Here is a 26,754-nt window from a genome sequence, read left to right on the forward strand (position 1 = left end):
TATATAGTACGATATGTTTTAATATCCACCTTTTTATTTTATATAATTTTAAACCTTCAGTATTGAAAAAAAAAACATTTTTGTTAGATTTTTCAATATATATTTTTTTGAATTTCTATCAAGTGTCTTATTTTTCCATAATTATACAATATTATAATCTGCATTTAGTGAACTGTGAGCCAAAACCCTTCATAAGGTGCAACAAAACTTGTAGGATAGCCTTTACTTTGCATAAATTTGGATTCTAGTACGAAAAGTGTAGAGAAAATATCATGGTGCAAAGTTGTACTTTACCCCGGGATACTTTGCACCAAAATATAAATATAAAAAAAAAATACAGGCAAAATAGATAAAAATTTAAAAACGTATCAGACATGTTACAGGTATATGTGTTATTACATTGCAATAGTTGAAACCTCAGAAAAAGTAAAAAACCTGATCTGAATAGACAATTTTTTGAAAAAATGCAGTATTTTGGTGCAATGTATACCCACTTTACGGTATATCATTTTATGGAAAGATATATATGTAGTGTTTAGTCATATTTTGTTTTTACATTATATTTTCTTTTATATTTTCTCATTTGTTATATTTTCTATGTTTTCTCATTTGTTTATTTTAAATATGCCTTACCTTATGTCTTTCTCATTTATTTCTTTTAAAAATGTTTCTTTCGCCTATTTATTATACGTGTTTTTTGTTTTTATATTTTGCCATGTATTAGTTTTGGTTATTTAAAAAAAAAATTGTAACTTTATTATTTGTGTTCCAGTCTTGTGAACCTTAATCCCATGTCCCAAAATGAGAAATAGAAATAACTTATCGAGAATATTATAAGTATGTAAATAAATAAATCAATAAATAAAAATCAGCATATTAAATACCTTCACGGATTTAATATATTTTTAATCATACGTAAAGTTAGTAATAAATACTGCTAAGGGTTAGTTATAAACTGTAACAAGCACTTTATGTCAATTAGCTGCAGCCATTTGTTCACGTGTACGATTTTTATTTACCAAAAAAATAATTTCAGTGTGTATGAGTATTTATATTATTACATTTATCTACCATATTGTAGGGTGCCGAATTCAATTGAAATTATATACTTTAATAAGTGTATCTGTTTTTTCACAACATTTTGAGTGTGTCCAAATGCTCGTTCACAAATCCAAGTTTTTTCACTTACATGCAATAAAAGGGTCTTTGCTAAATTAAAGCGTCCTAAATCCAATCAAAGATGGTTGTTGTGTCTCGATTATGGAACGTCATAAGATTGATAATATGTACGAGTACTTGTACGTGTATGATTTTAAAAAATTGAGTAATGTGGTTGTAAATCATGGATAGAATGATGAATATTACAAAAGTGTAAAGTCATTACTTGGCCAGCCTTTAACAAGTTGTAAACCCTGTAAATATCCAGACATCCATACTATGTATTCTTCACCATTGTTGAGATGTCAAAAATATATGTTTCTTTTCAACACAGCTTGATTTAACATTTACAAAGTAAAACATCCATCACAAACCAATTGAATTAAGCTGAATTAAAGATCGACATTGATTTATTTATAATAATATTAAAGTAGATGAACAAATTTTACAAAGTAAACACCATTTTATTAAGAAGCGTTTAATGATCTCAAGTTTTTCTACAGTTCGCTACTCTACCACACTTCTCCGAGAGATTTATCTCAATTAAAATGAAAAGGCCGAGCGCTCATATTGTATTGAGTATCAAGCTTGTTATTTTCAATAATAATAATGAAGGTAAGCTGAAACTAAGGTTTCGCTTAATTCGTATCATTGCCATCGCTCGCTCGCTTTCATTTGCGTCACACAGGTGTGTTGTGCATTTAATACGATGTTTACGTGCCTAGTTTCAGGCTTCAGAGGGTTCAGTAATGAAAGCTTCTGCTCAAAGCTTACCAACCACGTTGAAATTTACTGTGGCTTAGAGCAATTTTCCACGTGAATAATTTTGGATAAAATTTGACGCAAAGTTTATGCACTTTTCCTCAATCATTAAGTTACTGAATTTGTATAAATTTCACGCCAGGTAGTTTTTAAAAAATATTTGTAAGTTAGTGCATTTTTACTTTACAGTGGTAACTTATTGGATGAGAGATCAGGCCAAGTTGAGTGCCTAGGCAGGTGCTGCCATGTTCTTTTTTATATATTTATATATATATATATATATATATATATATATATATATATATATATATATATATATATATATATATATATATATATATATATATATATATATATATATATATATATATATATATATATATATATATATATATATATATATATATATATATATATATATATATATATATATATATATATATATATATATATATATATATATATATATTATTTTATATGTATCTGTGTGTGTGTGTGTATTTCAATGTCAATTTTAAGGTTAATTGAAATATCAGTATGCTCGTGTATAAAGTTATCACTTAAATTATCCAATGACAGGTCTTAAGTCTTTTCAATACCTAAACTTCCATATTATTTTTCTTCTACTTGGATATTTAAGAAGGAAGTTTGATTCTTCTTTTGAGGCTTAACTTATTTAAGCAGGCTCCATAATTTTTAGCTATATTTTTTTAATCTTCCTTATGCAATATATCACTAATATATTATATGTGAATTTTTTGTGAGAAATTCTACTTTTAAGGGTAGGTGTCGTTATGAGGTAGTAAAAAATAACGTATCACATCTTTTGTATTTTTTATTATTCCCTCCAATACTTTGCACACAATTTTATGCTCAAATGATAGTAAAACATGAATTATTATTGTACCTAGTCTTTTTATGATCATCTAAAAACATTATTATCTTTCTGAACCTATATTATTATGCAATCAAATTTATGATCGAAGTACGGTAATCTGCAGATTATTATTTCAAGTATATTTCAGTAACATTTAAGACAAGTCCTCTGACTCCAGTTAGATCACGTAATCAGTATATCAAAGACAAACAAAGAGCAGTACAAACATAATTAACCGATAATTAAAGAAAACTTTGATGTAATATTTAATTATTTTTAATGAAACAATTTTTCTATCATCGCTATGCTAATATTACTTTTAACAGACTTTTTGGGTGGCTTTTTCATCTACTTACTATTGCTTTCGAACGCAATAACAAGTATGTATTGTAGATGTTCTAGTTACTGAACGATATAAACAATTAAATAATTTCACAGTCCAAATCCCTGTTCATAAATTTGGGTTTTTCCACAGAAGATATCTATATATTTCACTCTTTCGCCTTTGAGCCACGTCATTACTGAACGATAACTATGGTTTTCATTGCGTGAAAGTTAAATAAAACCATATTCTCTAGACAATTTTCCATGACGTACAGATTTTTGCATACTACATTCAACTACAATAAAAAATTTGCTGCTTGAATATATTCAACCATATCTGCTCCCTATGTGGAGAATATGGCGTCCACAAACTATCTCCAGGCGTTTGTGTCTGCCACCAGCTCTCTTGCATCGTCCCAAGTCAGTTCCACGTCCCAAAGTTCAGACGAGAACTGCCGACGAATTGTCAACCAAAATGAAAATTTTCCTAATTGAAATATTTAAGATTTTTTTAAATTTAAAAACATATTACAATTATTGAGTCGGCAGCCATTTTTCAATAATATACACCCATTTTTAATATACTTATGTAACTTTTACTTGGTAAAAACCACTATTTATTTAAATCTATTGTGACACGTGTTTTCATGCATTCAATATCATTATGAAATAATTATATATTCACCAAATTAAAGTTATTTATTCGTGAGGACTTCTATATTTTATTAATTTTTCCATTCCACATTCAGCCGCAATGAATATTTTTAATACACATATCGCTCACTCCTTTCAAGAACGTCATAAATAAAAAAACTTGATTTTTCAGGAGAACGTTTTTAAAGTTTAAAAATATAACACAATGTTTTAAAAATAAATATCAAACCACTTATTGAACTTTTTACTGTGCAACAGATCTTTTTAGGTAAAATCTGAAGGTTTTTTCTCCATTTGAAAAATATTTAGTATATTTAAAAAAATAATTAAACAATACATTTTCTTCAAAATGCAAAAACATCCTTTTTTGCCCTGTAGCGGGTAAATATTATATTAAAAATATGCTTCTTTAGCTGGGATATAGTACATTTTTTGGGCATTCCGAAAACATGCACAACTGAAAAATTATGATTTTTTATTTATGACGTTCTTGAAAGGAGTGAGCGATATATAATACTGTTCATTTGTTCGAAATTCCTAAAAAAGTCCGGTAAAGTACCGCTATGGCAATGGTAATGTTTAGATATGGGGTGAAATTTCTTCTTGCAGCGTTATGACAGACAGCAGTGTTGATGGAATCGCATCTGGCCATCCTCACACTGTCTGCAGAGAGCGTTTGGGAGATTCTTCTCAGCATCACGGCGGCTTCCTTGCTGCACTTCACCTTGGATGCTGTTGATATGCATCGGTTGAAGGCGTAACTAGCACTGGAAATATGAACAAATATAATATTTTATGTACGCACTTACTGAGAAAAATATTACTAAGAAGTTAAACATACATTTATCGCCAGAAAACTATTTCACTAATATTTTATTTAATATAATATACAAATTATATCATGTATGATGAAAGAATTCAAAAATGTAACAATAAGATATGTAGGCGAAAAGAAGAAAAAAGGTGTTGCTATACATAATATAACCAAAAAATCATTTGATTTATTATATATGAATACAAAAATATGACATTTAACCAGATATAAAGAATGAGAAAGGTTTTTTTTTTTAAATAAAATGTAATTCCTTAGACTTTTTTATTTTTTTTCATAATCATCTACATATTGAATTAATTTTTTTAAGGTATCCAGTAAATACCGAAAAAAAAACATTAATCGTTACAAAAAAAATATATTTGATATAATCTTAAAACATTTCACCTATTATTTTTTTCAAAATTGAGGACATAATAAAGGTTTTATATTATTTGGAGTTAAGTGCAACTATCTTCTACTATCAGCTGTCCGCCTCCATAGTGCAATGGTCAGCTCACTCGCCTACCGTTCTAGAAGTCCTGGGTACGATTCCCAGGGGGGGGGTCAAATAAATATAAGATTTTTCACTGTAATATTTATTCAATATTACTTTGGACTGGTACCTGAAGTGGAGGGTTGATCACCTTTCCTTCATGTGTTAACGATCAAGATAACACTGCGTTTTTATGACGCAGTACCCCATGCACCATTGTGGTGCGGAAAAGGGTTTGAAGATAATAAATAACAACATTAAACTCACATTTTAAAATGACCGACAGTAGATTTGTCATGAAAATTTTCATTATCTTAGAGGAAAAATAGTTTCGGAGTTTAAAATCTGTGAAAAATTATTATGAATCTATAAGATTCACGAAATTCCGTAGAAACCATAAAAGTCGAAAAGAGAAATATACAAGGGTATCTAATTTCATTACAATGTAGAGACAAAATTTCATATATTGAACAATTTTACGTTAAAATTTGTTAAAATTATAACATATTTTATATGATTTATTATTAGATTAAAACCAATATTTTTAGCTTTTCCACTTTTTTATTTGACCAGCGACCGGGTTTCGTCGTTACCGACATCATCAGACTGGACATCCAGTCTGATGATGTCGGTAACGACGAAACCCGGTCGCTGGTCAAATAAAAAAGTGGAAAAGCTAAAAATATTGGTTTTAATCTAATAATAAATTAAAAATGCAATTCCATCACGAAGTGTCAGTGGATAATATATTTTATATGATTTTTGGATTTCCAAAACCAAATTTCGCCGTTGAAACAATGGAGTCATTTCTAGAGATAATTCACGCGAAACATTGCCATTGAAAAGAAAGCCATCACATTTAATAAAAGGCCAAAAAATACTAGCCGAGTATTGGATGCGGTCCAAAAGTAGTAAAAGCACACAATGGATCTAAATAATATGCAGTACATAAAAATGAGATTTTCCGGGACGTTCCGCTGTGAAACGAAAATTGCATTCTGTGCATCAAAAATGCTCGTAACAAAGTTCATCGTTGATTGCGTAAGATTAGAAAGGAATTTTTCATACATAAATATTCGAAGAGTTATTTCAAATCGTTACTTTTTTATGGTGGGTTAGTTCAATGAAAATTTATTTCAATTTGAAGGAGATTGAATGCTGGGAACAGGATGAATGGTGCACTCAATGCAGTTATAGCAAATAAAAAAAACAATCAGCGAAAGCTAAACTGGCAGTACACAACGGAATTCTGATTCCCACCTAATGTATGAAAGCGAGACATGGAATTAGCAGAAGAGGGATGAAGTTGACTGAATGCAGACAAAAAACCATTAGTCAGATGAATGTGCGATAAAATTAAGTATGACTGAGGAAAGAACGGTAAACCAAATAATAATAAAAATATCAACATTATAATATCTATCAACAACGTTTTGCCGTACATTCGTCTAAGAGAACGCACTTCAATCGCATTAAGTCTTTCTTTCATCTTTCTTTTGCAAAGTTTTTGCTTCACTTCCATACATTAGGGTTTAAAAATTTAATATACTACGAGAACTTCATAGTGTATTAAATTTTTTATTTATTTTTGTATAAAATCAAATGTTCACATTTAAAATGACAAAGCTTTTTTGGTCCAATAATCAATTTCAACAAACGCGTTTTTACTTTCACCGATGGTTTTCCAATTACCGACACAAAGAAAAACCAATTAAACCGGTCCCCTAACATCTGATCCACAATATCACTGGAAATACTGAAATGGCTTTCTGACAAAAAACTAAATCCTGGCATTCTCAACTAACATTATTAATTTCGCACATTATAGTACATCGTGCACGAAAAAGGGATGTGGCCCAAAATTACAGAATTAAAGCGCTTTGTCTTCATTCTGCCCTACATGTTCGCATCTTTATGTTAGTCAATGTATAAATATTTCCTGGAAGAACGGTATAGAAAACTGCTATAAAGGTATGTTTTACGACCAATTTTCCACACAAACTTTGTTGCTTACGGAAAATCTTAGCATATGCTTATAAAATGACGTCTTGTTATTAAAACCTTAAGTCTATAATCACGTAATACGTTATTAAATACGATAACCTTATTATACAACGTAGCTCATTTAGGATGATACAGGTTTTTTCATTTATTTGTTAAATATATATGTACGTAAACATGTATATGTATAACCATTTATTTATAAATTCAACATAATTAATAATTATTTTTTGTAAACAAAAAAGAAAGAAAAAACGTCAAAAGTCAGCTGAATCAAATTGATAATTTGTTTGTAATTTATTGTCCCGTATATTCCTTGCATCTTCTACATTCATGCATCTCATTTAAATATTAAATAAGAATAAAACACTAAAAAAAGACCACTTTTTGAGTTTATCAATTTAAACATATCTAGTTTCGAGAACTACAAATGTTCTTATCAACAGATCAAACTACAAACTTCGAACAAAACTTTAAAAGCCTTTATTGAATACACACAAAACATAAAATGTTATTTTTAATAAATATTCTCAAACACAGACTTTTAAAAAAATCAAAGGATTTTTCAAAATATTATCTCAGTTCTCTTTGCACCATTTTATATAAACCCATATATTTTTTTAAATTAATAAAACAATCCGAAATCTAGTAAAAACATTAAAAAAAATGTTTGGCCTAGTGATAAAAAAATAATCTGACAGTGTTTACATAATTAATGAACAAAAGATTAGCTTTATGGACCGTTATAAGTAGGTACTTAAATACCACCATAAGTAAGTACTAAAATAAAAAATATATAAAACCACTCTCGATGCATTACCGTATATGTAGACATGTTTAAATAATGAAAAATTCGGCATGGTCTTTGTTTCAAATAACGAATTTCAATTCGGAGCTTTTCTTTAAAAACGTATTACTCATGATAGTCCATAAAAAATAACATTTTATGGATATTTTAAAATAACGAATATAAAACATTTATCTTTTATTACCCAATGTCTATTTATCAAAAAAAAACATGTTTGAAAATAAATATTAAAATTTTAAATTATGAAGCCCAGAGTCCATAGAAATATTACAAATTTTGAATAATCGATCAGAACTTAACTCATCATTATAAAGTTTACTAATTTTTCATGCTTTTAGACCAAGTTAGTACACTTACCAGCATGCATTAATTTGCCCTTTGAGCGTGCTATAGCTGCCCCCTTTTATATCTGAAGCATCTCCACTCGCCACCCTGTATATTTCCACACACCTGTCCCAGTCTCCAGAAACCCTCTCGAAACATCCGGTATAGTTTAGGTAACCTAGGAGCATAAACGTGTTTTATAATTTTCAAACATTTAAAACATATATATGTTTTTAAATACTTGTACTTAGATTTTTGGGATAGCAACGCAAAAGACTATATAATGGTTATGGATATAATAGTGACATTATAATTTACTACTTAAACTCTTCTTCTTTTTTATCATTGTCCGCAGCCAATGGTGCATATGGTACTACATCGTATCGACGCAGTGCTATCTTGTTCATTAATTTCATGAAGGTAAGGCGACCAGTACTGCGTTTCTTGTACCAGTCAAGTGTGATATTAAATAAATAAGGGAGTGAATATTATTTATAATTATTTTAACCCGTGTGTTAATCGAATACGGGACCTCCAGCAAAGTAGCTAATTATGCTTATTTACATTTTTTAAACCCTTATCTGCACCCAATTGTGCATAGGGCACTGCATCATATAAACGCAGTGTTGTCTTGATCGTTAACACATGAAGGAAAGGTGATCAGCTCTCTGCTTCATATACCAGTCCAGAGTAATATTGAATAAATATTTGAGTGAAAAAAACACTCATATTTACATGACCCTCCTGGGAATCGAACCCGGGACCTCCAGTACGGTAGCTCATTGTGCTGACCATTAATTACACAACGGAGGCGGATTTATCATTATTAAATAAATAAGTATCACCCTGAATAAATGTATTAATTTAAACAAATACGAACTGGCCTTAACCTTAAATAAACAAAAATCCAAACGAATTATTTAAAAAAATAATGCATATAGAAAGTACTTTTGTTGAACCTTGGAGCTCCTGCAAAATTTATTACGATGGCAAAATTGAGTCAGCAAAATGGGGTAATTTTTTTTGGCAATAAATAACATTGGAATCATTTTTCATCGGCAGTTTAAACGGATACGTTCATTACGCATCCGCTCGAATTGTCGATAAAACTGATGCATCAGTAAAAATTTATGCCTTTAGCCGCCGTTGACCGTAGACTGAAAAATTTCCTCAAGAGTAAAACTTCGTAGGTATTATCTAAATTGCTAGCAAAATCCTTTAATGACGCACACGAAATTATTTTTCAGAACTGTTGACCATCTCAACAATGCCTGATAAATCCTTTTTTTATTACATTAACAAATTATTTAATTCGTAATATTTTTTGTGTATTCAAATAAAAATTAAGAGATTATTCAAATTATGGATATGGTTAGAATACATATTTACAAAACAGTGCGTATGAAATACTAATTATTGCTGTTAAAATATTGTTTTAGGACAACTGATGTTTACTTTTATACTATTCCATTCTCCAACACAAAACAGTGTAAACTGGGAACAGAGTGAGTAGTTATGATAAACATAATAATTTAGATTTTATCTGTTGGGTTAGTTGTAATTCTATGAAAAACAAACTGTTACGGGTACAACAAACTTAAAATCGTACTGTAAAACCACGTTAGTAATACTTTATGTAATTGGCGAGTCTGTAATGATATTATTATTTAAGCTGAATCAATGAATACTCAATGATTACTTCGAAATTAGATAAACGTGAATTAAAGAAATGAATACTATTGATTTTTTTTAATTATTTTATTTTTCTCTGTAGTTATTAGCTCATTTGGCTACCATGTAAGAGGTCCCTAGTTCGATTTCCAGATGAAATCACCAAATCAACATGCCATCCAACAGTGCTCAATGCGCCATTGGGTGCGAATAAGGACCAGTAGTAGCAGTGTATATATATGTATATATATATATATATATATATATATATATATATATATATATATATATATATATATATATATATATATATATATATATATATATATATATATATATATATATATATATATATATATATATATATATATATATATATATATATATATATATATATATATATATATATATATATATATATATATATATATATATATATATATATATATATATATATATATATATATATATATATATATATATATATATATATATATTTATGTATATATATGTAAACAAAAGGATGAAAATAGACTGAATTCAGTCGAAACGCGGTCTCTCAGACGAATATGTGGCAAAACGATGCACCATAGATGTTCGAATTGTGAAATAAGGAAGCAATACAAGGATAGGTATGATCAATAAAACTAAGAAATGTGTGAAAGAGGGATATATGAGGATATGTTGCTTTATGAGGCAAATGTAGTTGGAAAAAGAAGCAGAGGAAAACCGAGAAATTTTTAACATGATCATGACATGTCAAATACTTGGGCGTGGTTAGGTCAAGAGTCGGAATAATCGACGAGAAGGTATGTATGAGGAGATTCGTGAACGTGGTTTTGGCTAAAAATGTTATAAAGACAGGGTGGTCAGGCGTTGTATTGTCTCGGCTTTCTCCTGTGGGATATGGAAAGTTAGATAGTATGGGGTTTGGTTTACCTTTCCTGAAGCTATCATCGTCACACAGCAGCCCCATGAGCAGCATCACCCCCTGCCTCTGCTGCCGGGCTACCTTCTGTCGATCTTCTGGAAGACAATCTTTACTCCATTTTTCAACACACTCAGTTCCAGCTTTGTATGCACTGAAAAAATAAATTACTATTAAATTTGACTAGCACTTCATGTTTTAAACATTAAGTTATTTACGTAGAAGCGCTATGTAAGTTATCCAAAATTACTATTATTAATTAATTAAAATACAATGTATGCAATATTTTGAGTGTCAACTACACGTTCAATATAAACATATATCTGTATATATCACGAATAACTCACAAACAAATTAACCATTACACCGCTTTTCCGCATAGGTAGGCAGAGAGAAAAGAACGCCACAGTAATCTGTCTTTGCAAATAATCTTCGCCTCTTCCACATTCATGCATCTCGTCATATTTACGCATTGATTAATCCGACTCCTGACCTGACCAGTACTTGAAATATAATACTCGATCAGGCCAAATTTTCTTTGATCTTCCTCTGCTCCTTTTCCGAACTACATTCGGCTTATACATTTATTTTACGTTTCTTTCCTTACTCAACCGTTCCACATGTCCAAATCATCACAACAGACCTTACTTATTTTTTTCGTTAGTGCTTATATCAGTATTACATTATTTTCTTATTTCACCATTTGAGCATGTATTAAACCTCGTTTTGCCACACATACGTCGTTGCATTTCGACGACTGCATTCGGTTTACTCTTATCTTTATTTTGCCAACTCTAGTGTCCGCCTCCGTAGTGTAATGGTCAGCACACTTGGCTACCGTTCTGGAGGTCCCGGGCTCGATTCGCAGGGGGTGTCAAATAAATATAAGTGATTTTTTTCACTGTAATATTTCTTCAATATTACCCTGGGCTGGTACCTGAAGCTGAAGGCTGATCACCTTTCCTTCATGTGTAAACGATCAAGATAACACTGCGTTTGTATTACGTAATGCCCTATGCACCATTGGGGTGCGGATAAGGGTTTTATATATATATATATATATATATATATATATATATATATATATATATATATATATATATATATATATATATATATATATGTATATATATATATATATATATATATATATATATATATATATATATATATATATATATATATATATATATATATATATATATATATATATATATATATATATATATATATATATATATATATATATATATATATATATATATATATATATATATATATATATAAAATATTTATTCAATATTACCCTGGACTGGTACCTGAAGCTGAAGGCTTATCACCTTTCCTTCATGTGTTGACGATCAAGATATGATGCAGTGCCCTATGCATCATTGGGGTGCGGATAAAGGTTTGAATGAATGCTTTACTTCCATACAATAGGGTTATAGAAGGGATGGTTTTCAAAATCGACAAATTTTCGCTTAGGGTATCCTGGTCCTAGAATATTACAAGTGCTAGAGTGCTCACAAAGCAGCATATAAGCACATGTAAAACTAATTACTTCATGCATTCATCACCCGTGAGACTGAAATGGGTTCACAAATGAATTAAGTTCTGTACTATTTCACTGTTCTGTGAGTATATTAAATGCCATAACTTTGAAATTTAATAGATATTGTATACACAACTATAGGAGTATTTATTTTATTCACGGCACTTTGGACGTGTTCAAATCCTGTAAATAACCAGTCTTCCAACTTCTTCTTCATCTGTATTGAGTTGTCAAAATGTAAATTAATTCATTCGGCAGTCACTTTGTGGTAAAATCTATCCATTATTAATTTATGTTTTACTTAGTAAATACCGCTATTGAATACAAGATTCAAATGTCTAATTGCACTAGAGTGGGTTTGAGCCTTGTGGAAACTTTTAATTTTTTATAAATGGCTCTCTTCCCTTGACATTCAATATGTTTGTTTTATTATCAAAGCAATTTAATCTCGAATTTCAAACTAAAAGTTTCGTATATTTTTTTGTTCTAGTTTTAATGTTGTTTTTTTAAAGTTAATACCTTCTATTTAATTGTTATTTTAATTTTAATTTTATAATGGCAGGACTACGCGTTGATGTGACTCAGTGTATGCGTATAGATATATTTGTAAGGCCCGTGGCGTTTTTTATATAAATTTATTTCGCATAGCAAAGTTTCATTTTTTTTAAAAAGTTATTCAAATTAATTAATTCAATTACAACAAAGACATCTCTGTATTTTTATTTTTTATTTCAAAAGAAAAAAATATTTTCGCGGCCCTCCAATTTAATTTTTTGAATTGGCCCGAATCGTGTCTGGTTTGGACATTCTTGGAACAGATCGAGGATATTACTATTATTTTATATTACAGATATTTCTTTTATATTAAAGAAAAGAGTTGAATATCAAAAGAACAGTGATTATTTTGGAAAGTTGTAAACTAATTAATACTGCGCATTTTGCAACGATATAATGGATAAAGTTCTAAAGCTATGATGCTTAGTTTAAGCAGTATGCGAACAACATGTGCTTTTAACGATTTTAATAAACAGTTTCAAAATAAACTATTGGCATTTGAATAAACTGTCCGTTTAAGAGACTACAAACACATTATTTATTCTTAATATTTTTAACACACTCAACACTTGACAGACGCCTTAGCGTAGTTAGGTAAAAAAAAAGAAAATTAATTATTTTAACTTCTAATTAAGATTTTAAATAATTTGTATTATCACGAAATACTACAGAGTTTCTACCGAATTATCGATTAGTCCGATGTGTAAATTTATGTCTTCTTAAAAACTTGTAAGTAATAAAGTTTATTCATTATTAATTTCTCTGAATGTTTGTGCAGAAGAGCAGGAGAAAGGAAATTAAGCATAATGTCGGCATATTTCATTAAATTGAAAATTAGTTTCTGATAAAATACACGAACAAATTATTGAAACTTTTTTCAGCAAAGCAAAAACGGTTCATGCAATAATAATCACCATTTTTACTTCTTATTTTCCATGAAATATATTTGATTGTAAATTTTAAACCACCTATTTAATATATAGATATTTTATAACCTAATATTTTGGTACTTCCTTTATGGGCTTCAATTTGTATTGATTTAAAATAAATTACAATTTATAAAAAAACTGCAAATATTCATAACTGTTTTTCACATCCAATGGTGCATAAGACACCACGTGGAATAAAAGCTGCATTAACTTGAACGTTAATTATTTGAAGATGATGTATTACGAGTTTTGGGAACTTAAGTGAAGGAACGTAGAGTTAAGGGAATTACATTTATATATATATATATATATATATATATATATATATATATATATATATATATATATATATATATATATATATATATATATATATATATATATATATATATTATTTATATATATATATATATATATATATATATATATATATATATATATATATATATATATATATATATATATATATATATATATATATATATACATATATATAAAAGAAAGGGAAAAAGGAAATAGTAAAAGTAGAATCTCAGCAATATATAGGACCCTCAGATTTGTAAACCCGACCTCACATAAACTTGTTTACTATAATATTAGATGATAAAAATCTTTTTACTCTAAAAAAGGTCAAACACACGATATACCTAGGTTATACAAGTGATTATAAAAATTAAAATACAAATGACAACGAAAGATATCATGAATACGTTTTTATAATATATTTATAAAAAAAACGTTAATTATTCGTTGAATAAACCAGATAAAAATGTAAAGGAATGAATGACAGTTAACATTTATGTACTAGTTGTAGGTTATTTGGTATTTATGCGACTAACATGAAACGAAATTCTACAAATGTCTCGTTACTCAAATTACTACCTACAGATACATAAATAGACACGAACGGGGAAGGGTGAATTCAGTAAAAGCTTTTAGAATCTATTGAAATTTGTTTACAAGATCTAATATAACTGAGATTCACATCATTTTGTTTCCGTGCATTTATGTCATGTTATTCCCATATTTTGGAAAATATTGTAGTTTTTTAATCTAGTTATATTTTTAAAAAAAGGTCACCCCTACAGTTAATATGGATAACCGTTATTACAAAATGCTTTTAGCGTGCATTTTCTGTGGAAGAAATTTATGGTCGTTATAGTGTGAAAAAAGGGTAAAAATGTTGTAAACGTTATTTTTTATCAATTAAGTTGTAGCCCAGGGGATATGTACTATGAAGCTCGCTGATAGTGCATTACCTAGCATTTATTTGAATAGTGATCAAATAATGAAAGTACATATATTTTTTAATATATCCGTTATTGTTCGACTCAAACAAGACAAAGAAAGGTTATTTTATTTTAAACTTTATTCATGTCAACGACGTTCCTTTAGATTTCTACTACTAATAACTCTCGTTGTAAATTACCAAAGAAACACCTCTTTATTTATTAAAATTAAAATAATGCATAATATGCAGAGTGACTGGCTGGGAGTTTCCCAGTGAAATTTTCCATTTTTTTTAAAGATATATTTTTTGGTATTAAAGAATTATCCTTACTTGCAAAGGCTATTAACTTGTTCCTTGGACGTGGGCAGCCCACTTGAGCTCCCCATGGGCAGAGCCTCCAGGCACCTTGCCAGAGCACCCTTGCATTTCTCTTCAGAAGATACCACCCCCTTGAAAGTTACTGAAAAAAGATTCATACTCAGTTCATAATTAATTTTTCAGTAATTATTATGAAATACTGGATTTTGAAAAATACCTAATGAAAAATATAAATGAGATAAATCAACAGAAGGACCTACAGTAGGACCAACAGTAGGATGATTTAATCACTATTACAGATGTCCTAACATAAGATGAAATATCTATCGTTTATACAAAAGAAGTTGAAAAAAATCACAAATATTTCAAATTGATGGCGCCATAAGGGAACATACTTGTACCAAATTCATTATTTTTTACCAACATTTGAAAGCAACCCAAGACTTTTGAAATTTTACAAATTCCAAAAATTAATGTTTGTTGTAATAATAATAATTAATACAGATGTTCAATAATGGGCAGGATAGTGAACGTTTCACAAATACATAAAGTGATCACTTAAGCCAGCCAAATGCCAGGTAGTAGCCCTGTGATGCTAAGACTTCCATCTTTTTCGTATAAATGATAGATATTCATACTGAACGTTAAAAAACATATTATATTACCCTGTGTCTGGCCTATCAAAGTGTTTTAATTCTAGTATTTCGATTATTATATTCCAAATTTTAAAGTCAAAAACTAGCATTAAAAATCATTATTTTGTACATAAAAAATTTAAGAAATAAAATAAAGTAGGTGCTAAATTAATTGAATATTCATTTGTGCAATAAAACATCAAAATCCATTAACATCAATGATTAACAGTTTAGTTGCAAATCAATTCGACTTAACTAATACCTCATTAATTGATTTGGCAGTCAATTTGTGGTAAAATCTGTCAATTTTTTATTTAATTTTTACTCAGTAAATACCACTGTTGGTATTTACTAAGTAAAACTTAAATTGTATATAAACTGAAACCATTTAACTTATGTTTTATTAGATATAAAACTTAGTTCATCCCTCGTACTTCAAGTCGTCAATTTATATTTAAATTTCAACTTAATAAATATCGTCAAAATATTTAAAAATTTAAATTCAATTGTGTATACAGGATGATACGAGTGCATTTAAACCAGTTAGAGTACAATATTGACCCAATTCATATGTTATTCAAAATAAAATTGACCAATCACTGAAAAACGCATTAAAACGCATCAATTTTTTGCATCAAAGGAAAGTGAATGCTGGGAACAGAGTGAATGGTGCACTGAGTCCAGTTATAGCAAATAAAATCTTATCAGCGAAACCCAAACTGGAGTCCTGGTACCAATAGTAATATTTGAAAGTGAAGAATAAAGTTGGTTGAAAAATGATTAAAGTAGAGTGGATGTAATCGAATATGTCTCTCAGACGAATATGCGGCAAAACATTGTATGATAAATGCCCAATAAAAAAAACGGTGTGTTAAGATGGTTTGGGCATGTAAATCGAATGAGCGAAGAAAGAATAGTAAAACAAATTTATGAGGTGAATATGGTTGGTAATAAAGAAGGTGGTTTAGAAGCAGAGGAATACAGAAAAAAACTTGTTATGGTCAAGTATGTATTACATATACTCGAAAGTGATCAGGCGAGGAGCAATAATCGGTGGGTATGTATGAGGAAATGCATGAATGTAAAAGAGGCGAAGATTGTTTGCAAAGACAGATTGATGTGGCGTTTTATTATCTCTGCCCACTCCTGCGGGGAAATAGTATTATGATTAGTTAATCAGTTAGTTTTTTTTGCTTCAAAGGAAAAATAAACGAAAATTCAGTTTCACTAATGTGGACTTCTATATAATATATTTACACAGTATTATTTTTACAGTCAAAGACTTTTAAAAAAACTTTATTTATAACATTTAAAAGAGAGAGTTATAAGGTTAAATAAAGATATTTAAAATTAACAAAAAAGAAATGACATACCCCCGGATGTTTTTTTTCTCTATTGACTCGTAAGCTCAAGGTTTTTCCCCTCAATGTTAATTAAGTTTTTATTTTTGGAAGGATCTAATATAGGATTCATTCCTTAAGAATCTTATTTAGATGAAGGGAGAATTTTCTCTTGATTGAAAGCCTGTTGATGATGTCAAACGTCCCTTAAAAACGATTTTCTAATAGTTGATGTAGAAATTGTGAATCACATGCCTTATAATTTGAGGAATTGTCACCACGCGACAAAAAATATTTTGATGGAATGAAATAAAATAATTAAATTTATTCTTGCAAGATAAAAAAGCAATCAACTCGATCACTTTCCTAGGGGAATAATGACTATGTTGATTAGTCTACCTTATCTGCATATAAACGATGACCCTTTAAACGCGAGGTTATATGTTTACACCTATTTTTCCGTATTTTACCTTGAATCTAATGAATTTTCATTAAAATAATTCGATGTAAACTGCACTAAAATATCATTAACATGAGCTTAACGAGGTAATTTATTCAGTTTTATTATTAGAACTCTTTTTAACTCATAGAACGTATAAAAATATTTTTTTGCAGCCATTATTTTTTTTATTTGTTTCAGAACTTTATAATAATTTATTAATATTGTAATATATATTGTAATAGTAAACGATATAATGTATTATAAAATAAAGTTTGTGGCTAATTGTTATTATTTTGACATTTAAAAAAAATTGGTGTAAAAAGAACAACACTATAAATAAAAATAACTTTAAAAAATCAAGTTGCAAATATATGTAGGGTTAGGTGATTAGTTGAGAGTTTCAGATTCTTGGATCTAATAGGGGAATGTATTTAGTGAAAAACGACTTGAGTGATGGAGCTTAAGAAGAAAACAATAGAGGGGGAAAGAAAAAAGAAAGAAAAGAAAAATAAAAGAAAAATAAAGCAATTTAGTATTGAATTTTGAAAGTTATGATGAGAATGAAATATATTATTTTATTTTAATAAATATAAACCACTTACGAAGTACCTGCGCAATCGAAATCTCATTTAAGGACTACTTATAATCTTTATAATTTTATGACACTTACATTTTAAAAAGTGTAATGGTCAGCACGCTCGGCTACCGTTCTGTAGGTCCCGGGTTCGATTCCCAAGGGGGGTAAAATAAATATTAGTGATTTTTTCACTGTTATATTTATTCAATATTAACCTGGACTGGTACCTGAAGCGGAGGGCTGATCACCTTTCCTTCATGCGTAAACGATCAAGATAACACTGCGTTTATATGACGCAGTGCCCTATGCACCATTGGGGTGGGGATAAGGGTTCTATTTATTTTTATATATTTATGTATTATAAACATAAATAATATTATAAAAATAACGTATATGATAAGGACTTTTCAAAAATATTATGTATTTTACTTAAACGAAGAAAAAACTCATAGATAATTATAATACAGAACTTCCATATAATGAATTTAATTACAGGAAATAAATCCGGTGTGTAGAAATTACATTATTATTTTTCCAGTGAGTTATTATTGTTGAATTTATTTATTGATCTTCTATAAATGTGTTTTTGAATTTTAAATGTCCTTAATGGCAAAAATATATTTGTAACGAATATTAAATTTCATTCCAAAAAAAGATATTATGATTATAATGTTCATTAGGGATGATGTAGGTGGACAAAAAATGTAACATGGGTCCAACAATAAATTACCAAACCCGCGTTCAAATAAAAAAAATCTTCGTGTTTTACATTTTGGGCTAAATACATTAAACAAAAAGGTATTTCAGGCCAAACTAAAAATTTTACCTGTCATGGTAATTCCATGATTTAAAATCATTTTGCAAAATATGTAATGTCCTTTGGAAAAAAGTAGTTTAACCCTGTTTAGATTCTTTTTGACATCTCAACATAGATGAAAAAGAAAAAACTCAAAATTTGTGTATATATACATATATATGTATATTCATGTGTGTGTATATAATTTTATAATCCAATGTTTAAAATTTGACTTGTTTTGTAAAAAAGATCAAATTTGAAAAAGCAATATACTATATACTATTAATTATTAAATTTGTCAGCAAAATGAATAATAAGTATGAAAATCCTTTTGAGGATAGACAGCTAGTTTTTTAGTATTAAAGTTATGCAGATTTACTTACCCAACCAAATAAAAATTGTAAAAAACTGCACAGCCTGCATATTATTTATCATAAAAATTAATTTATTTATCGCGTTATTTCATCGTTTGCTGTCCACAAAGCTCACGCAAAACTTTCAGTTTTAGATGAGTTGGAGCCGGGATCTTTCAGGCAACCTTTCAGTACCGCGTTAGAAATCCTACTAACGGAGGCTGTATTGGGAAGGGTGCGCTGTCAACCACAGTATAATGTTACTCAACTTTTCAAAACTTTTGCTATCTCTAACCGGAAATCAGGAAGAATACAATGGAGTAACCTGTCCACGTTTAGGTCCGTTATGTATATTTTGTCCTAACTTGTCAGAAGGGATAAATTTAATCATATTTAGCGATCTGTTTCCTTTAAAATTTAAACATTATTATAAGTATAAATATGTTATATTTTTCAAGCGAAAATAATGCTTTTGTCAGACGTTGTAGCGTAGTCGGGTAAAATCTGAACTTCAAAACTAGTGCCGGATATTCGATTCCCACCAATTGTAATAATTTTTTTTAAATATCTGCAATTTGCTTCGGTGTTTGATGTGTATTTTAAATATGTACTTTTACCTGTACTCACTATCCTCTCTACAGGAAAGCCTCTATAAAAGAGGTTCTGTGGTTCTTTGTATTCCTTTTAAAAACTTTTTTTTGAAAATAATGATTAATTAACTGAATCACATTAATTTCTCTTTATTTTAATTTTTTAAAAATCAGAATTGAATTGATTGTATTCTGAGTCTTATTAAATTTTTAATAAACTAGATATTCCCAATATTTTGAGTATCCAAATTTTCACTCACAAATGCTGAACCATGAAAAAAAAGGTTTTATGAAATTAAAATTAAAATTAAATTTAACCCTTCTCTAGTATATACGTAAAATAATTACGGAAAATTATCAGCATGCATTAAAGGAGGATTCCTGTTAACTGCACCAACTAATTTCAACCACAGATGTTATCTACGAAGTTTTACTGGGAAAATACGAAAGACGATTTTAGTTGAACTATAAATATGGACATGTTTCCGAAATTACTAAAATGTGGTTGGTAATCAAGGGAGGTAGTAAATGGTGCAAAGATTGATTACTTGAACCAGCTAATAGCAGATCGTAATTTTTATAATCTTTCAAAGTATCTATCTAAATAGACTTCTTTCATTATTTAATTTATAATTGTCTTAACTTGAGATTAAACACTTATCGTTTTTACGAGAGGGAAGATGGAAGTCTGAATATCCAAAGCTAACGATTTTACATTTGGTTGGACATGTATAATATAACAAATATATAAAGTGATCACTTAAACCAACCAAATACCAGATCGTGAGATCGTATAAAAACAATAAATATTTTGTATTATGTTGAGACACCTGTAATTTATATTGATATGTAATCCGTAGAATAAATAATTCAGTATCTGATAAATAATAATTACAAATATTACATTTTTGCCATCTCAACATAGAATACATTGGTTGTGAATCATGGGTAGAATGTTGAATGTTGTACATACGTATGAAAAATGATCGCTTTACTAGCCTTTGACAGGTCATGAGCCCTGTAAATACACAGACTTCCGTATTCTTCTTCATCTTTCTTTAGATGTCAAAATTGTAAAAATTAGTCTAACTAACTAACTAACTAACTAAGAAATTGTGAAAAACAAATATTCCTCATTTATGTTGATAACCCAATTAATTTTTTTATTGACTTGTCATTTATTTTGTAGAACTCCATATTTAAATTAAACACTGATATAAGTTTACTAAAAAGATTACTTTACTAAAAAAAATTAAAAGCAAAAATTTAATTTTGATATTAGTTTTAATTTTAACTATTGTACGTTGTAAATATTTTTGAAGTATCATATGATTGCGATATCATTTTCAATACAACCCTTCAATATTATTTATCCCCTTTCTCGAATGCCGTTAGAATCAATATCCAATACGCTCTTAGTTTCATAACTAGCTTAGCATCTCTTAGAGCCAGCTCAAATATAATACGATCTGAACAAATTAATTTTCAGTATTTCAAGAGATACTCGGTTAACCGTACTGAAACTTACAATCAGATATCTACATGAAGAAACTTTAACGTTCTTAACTGTTTTAAATAGCATAAGTATTAAGTTACATCAATATTATTATAAATTAGGGTGTTTTTAAATTACATTTTCTATAGAGAAAGCATTATTAACTTTATGGTTTGGAAATGTAAAACTCTCCTTATCATTCATCGTTCGCTATGTGAGGATGACATTCATAAATTAAAAAAAATCATTAAAAGCTCTCCCAACTGCATTCCTGGATATGATCTGATGCCTGGAGCATCTAGGCTTTCTGACAAACCTCTCTTGCCAAGCAATTTTGTTATATGAACAATGTTGTAAAAATTTTGAGTAAATTTTATTGAAAATAAATTATACCCCAAATTTACCGTGAATTTACATTTTATAGCCAAAATGTCTCTATCACTGCCAATTTAAATAAATAAAAGTCTGCAAAACCACCACTAAGTTTCTAGAAGTGCCCCAGTGTAGGCAGTGAAAGGTATTAGTAGTTTGTTCAGTTAGTCAGCTAGATCCGATTGCAACCCGAAGTTGTTTGGTACACAGACGACACCACAACCCCGACCAATACAGCAAACAGAAACAGAACAGTGTTGAGGCATTTGCATGTGTTCGTCATCGCATTGTCCACTCGATTATTATTACGGGTCCCTTTCATAAGTAGCGTTTTTTTTCATATTATTTTTTGACATCTCATCAAAGATGAAGAAGAATATGAAAGTCTGGGCATTTACGAGGCTGACGACCGTCAGAGGTTGGTTTAAGTGATCACTTTACACACGTGTAACATTCAACAATTCTACCCATCATTGACAACCAAACTACTCAAATTCTTGGAAGTTCTATATATATGAACCAATTTTGAAACATTTTTTCTTGAATCACTAGAACTCACTACAGACATCTATTGGTGAGATGAAAAGAAGCTTTTAATTAAGCAGAAACTCTTTTATTAGTATGTGAGGTCCGAATCCTTGATTATAATCACACACATGAGAAACGCTAGAAAATATCATTTTAATTTTTATTATTTAAGCTTATAATTTGACCAGATAATTTATTTACAACATTTTGAGTTTGTCAAAATACTTGTTCACAAAATCTGGATTATCTCCAATTACAGGAGTTATTTTAATATTATTTGTTGACATCTCATCAAATTCTTTTTCATCTTTGATGAGATGTCAAAAAATAATACGAAAATAACTCCTGTAATTGGAGATAATCCAGATTTTGTGAACAAGTATTTGGACACACTCAAAACATTGTAAAGCTTTTTTTTTATTGACACAAACGTATCGCAATCCTAACAAAATATGAAGAAAAAAAACAATTCTAGCTCAAATCTCCATCACCTAATATAAAGTCCTAACCACGATAAAGTAAATATGTAAATTTATTCTATAATTTTATATTTAACAACTTGACACAATTTTATTACACTTCCTTTGAAACGTTTTATGCCTATTTACATCATGCGCCATTCCACTCACAATATGAACCCTATCAGTGATGAACGTAATCTGTATTTATGATTCGGGTTTTATATTTTTATCGCGCATTAAATGGGAATGCACCTGTTACCAGAAAATATACATAAAGTATCATAAAAAAGTTCATTTTTATCCATGAAAAAAAAATTACGTGAAAAATAATACTTACAAGAGCAAAATGTTGCTAACTATGTTTTGTTGTTCAACTCAGCATATCAACAAAACTAAATTTTTACTGCTTATTCAATCTTAATTTTATGTTAATAAAATGAAAGATTATACAAATCTCTCTGCTCACAGTACTGAGTAGTAAATTCATGCGAAGGGTGTTGAAATTTCCTAATTGTTACGCATTGTCTAGTCAATTTTGTTTCAAGGTATTTCTGTTATGTTATCAAAAATTTATATTTTTATTTTAAGTTTTACTTGGTAAATTCACTTTTTTCTTAAAATCTACTGTGACACGTGCTTCGATGCATTCCGCATCATTTTCGAACACCGAATAATATAAAATGATCGAATCACGTGTCACAATAGATTTTAAGAGAAAGTGGTATTTACCAAGTAAAATTTAAATAAAAAATATAAATATTACCACAATGTGACTGCCGAATCAATTTATGAAATTAAAATAATTTGATGTAATTTAATTTATTAATACATAATCATGAAGTCGTACAATGTTGACGCTAAAGCAAATAAGTAAACATGCGACTGGATATTAATTTACTAATATACGAGCTCAAAAATTTACTAAGATATACTTATGTATATGCTTAAATTATTTTTATATTTAATATTTAAAAAAATATTTTAATTATGACATGTGTTGAAATATCATTCAACACATGTCATAATTAAAATATATTTTTATTCAAAATATGACGATTTGTTCTTGATAGAGGAGATAATTAATTCTTGATAGTAATTAATTTTTAACATTTTAAACATAAATATCAGGAAAAACTCAAATTCTCAGCCCATACAATTTTAACGCTAGAATGACAAATACAAATTTCGGATGCGGATTTATCCTATTGAATTATTATTCAGCTCTTGCTTGTTCCTAGTTGCTGCAGACCTGTGTATATCATAATTAACTGCCACACTAATGTAATGTTACAGCATTGTGGACTTTATGAATATTTTGTCACTCCATTCGCGGAACGCATAAAAGCATGCTCACCACCTATTCCCCAAGGAATAAAGTATATAATTTTTCTCATCAAAATGTAAATACATACAAGGTATTCTACAGAGAGTTATCTTACTTGGACAGGCTACCTTCTAGGCTATACGTTAGTTTTCTAAGTTTGTATTTGAGATTCATGGAATTTGATTCACTGGTCACAATTATATCCTGATTCGAGACAGTGCACCTTTTGATCAGGAATAGTTGGAGACATTGAATGGAATTATTTCAAAGTTGGAAATGAAATTATTGTTCTTGTTGCTACAGTATGCACATAACGCTCACTCACTTGATTTTTCAGGAGAACGTTTTTTTTTAAGTTTAATAATATAATACAATGTATAAAAAATAAATATCAAAACACTTACTCAACTTTTTACTGTGCAACAGATCTTTTTAGGTAAAACCTGAAGGTTTTTTCTCCATTTGAAAAATATTTTGTTTATTTAAAAAATAATTAAACAATACCTTTTCTTCAAAATGCAAAAACAACACTTTCTCCCCTGTAGCGGGTAAATATTAGGTTAAAAATATGCCTCTTTTTCTGGGATAAAGTACATTTTCTGGGCATTCTGAAAACATGCACAACTGAAAATTGACGATTAAGATTTATGACGTTCTTGAAAGGAGTGAGCGATAAGTCAATAAGTTGTATTTTGAAACCTAAATGGAATTGATTAAATAACAATAAAATCGTAAACCTTAAAAAATATGCTTAATAATAACAAAAATTATTATATATATATAATTGTATATATATGTATATATATTTGTATATATATATATATATATATATACATAGATTATATATATATACATAGATTATATATATATTGATTAAGAACAAACGAACATTAACATTTTTATTTTATATCTAATACCCGAAAATTAAAATTTAGTCCATATCTATCAAAGTTCTTATTCTTTTGATTCGGATTAATTAAACAGATACTACTGTTTTTTTTTCCTAATTCTTGCAAAACTTTGAACTTATCTACATTGAATATTTCGGTGCAACCTCCAAAACAGATACTGCTTAATTACGAGGCGACCGTCCTGTTTAATGCAATTACTTGGCTCATTTCACATTCTGGAGGTGTGCCAAATGAGGTTGGCCCAACTGACAAATCTTTTCAATTAATTTACTTTTGAATCATTTCAAAGTGTCTGTTAATTTATACAATTTTTACTAAGGCATGGTGGTGTGACATTTTCCCTTTGCTTACCCCAGTGGAGAAACGGCGTGTTGGTTAGATTTTTAAAAAAAAAATGTAAACATAAAATAAAATAATCTTTTAATATTTATTTGGGTACTGTTTTCATTGAACGAAATACATTTTTTTTGAAGAAATATCAAAAATAATTAAGAAATGCCTTACGCTAGGAACTCTTAAAAATAAGCAGTCTTAACTTGCAAAAAGCTTTTACAAAATCGGTAAAGAAAAAACGGTATTTAGCAAGTATAAAATAAAATAAAAACTGATAGATATTTCTAAGTGATTTTCAATAAACAATAAATAATATTTTCAATATATTATATCTGTCAACCATCGGTACTAGATTCACCCATTTATTTTTTAAATTTACATATATAAATCCGTTTAAGGAGTCGTAATAATCGTCGGGTATGTATAAGGAGGTGCATGAATGTAGAAGAGGCAAAGAATGTTTGCAAAGACAGAGTGGTGTGGCGTTTGATTCTCTCTGCTTGCCCCTGCGGGGAAGCGGCGTGATGGTTAGTTAGTTAGTTAGTAAATCCGTTTTCATAATATAATTATATGAAATCATATTTAAAACTGTTACCATCACTTATACCTAATGATTATTATATTACAATGCAGTCGATTAAAATTCATTCGATTAAAATTCATTTTGTTCAAAATAAAAAATAAAGTTTTAAAAAAAGCTGATAACATTGGAAAAATCGTGTTTCGTTAAAACATTACACAATTTTTTCTTCATACACTCTGAAATCTCATCATCCATTCTTAACCCTTTGTATGTCAAACAATTTTGAGAGAAATATTATTTTTATCGAATATCGGTATTTTTTAGATCATCGGGACGTATCGATAACTGACAAATATCGACTACCGAAACGAATAGAAAAACCTTTTCTCAAATGTAAAATCATGTAATAATCTGCATAAATATCAGTAGCAATTTTGTTATATTTTGAATAAAAAAGACGTACCCTACAATTGTATACAGAAATACATACTTAAATACAGTAAAATGTTACAAAATGTAAAGTGTAAAATGTAACAAAAGAACATCCTCGTATAAAAGGGATCTTCCGTTGGCCTCGTTAAAACATTCTTCGTGAATCTCTAAAAAAAAGAGCTTTTGAATTCAGAAGCTTGATTGCATAGCACTTACGAAAAGGAGTAGAAAAATTCATATTTG

At 28.8% G+C, this 26,754-nt stretch overlaps 1 protein-coding gene across 1 annotated transcript; it reads right to left on the reverse strand.

Annotated features, from left to right (window-relative positions):
- Nucleotides 1-4,284: 4,284 nt before the first annotated feature.
- LOC148308748 (uncharacterized) lies at nt 4,285-19,612 on the reverse strand. The gene is made up of 5 exons (XM_088261199.1): nt 19,573-19,612; nt 15,412-15,541; nt 10,826-10,968; nt 8,249-8,393; nt 4,285-4,542 (listed from the first exon to the last, which is right to left on the reverse strand). The coding sequence occupies exons 1-5, from the start codon at nt 19,610-19,612 to the stop codon at nt 4,296-4,298; spliced, it is 705 nt and encodes a 234-aa protein (XP_088117325.1). The 3' UTR covers nt 4,285-4,295.
- Nucleotides 19,613-26,754: the final 7,142 nt, after the last annotated feature.

This window comes from Brachycentrus maculatus, unplaced genomic scaffold, assembly GCF_059751285.1.
Source record: "Brachycentrus maculatus isolate JH-2025_06_01 unplaced genomic scaffold, ASM5975128v1 h1tg000150l, whole genome shotgun sequence".
Lineage (NCBI taxonomy): Eukaryota > Metazoa > Arthropoda > Insecta > Trichoptera > Brachycentridae > Brachycentrus > Brachycentrus maculatus.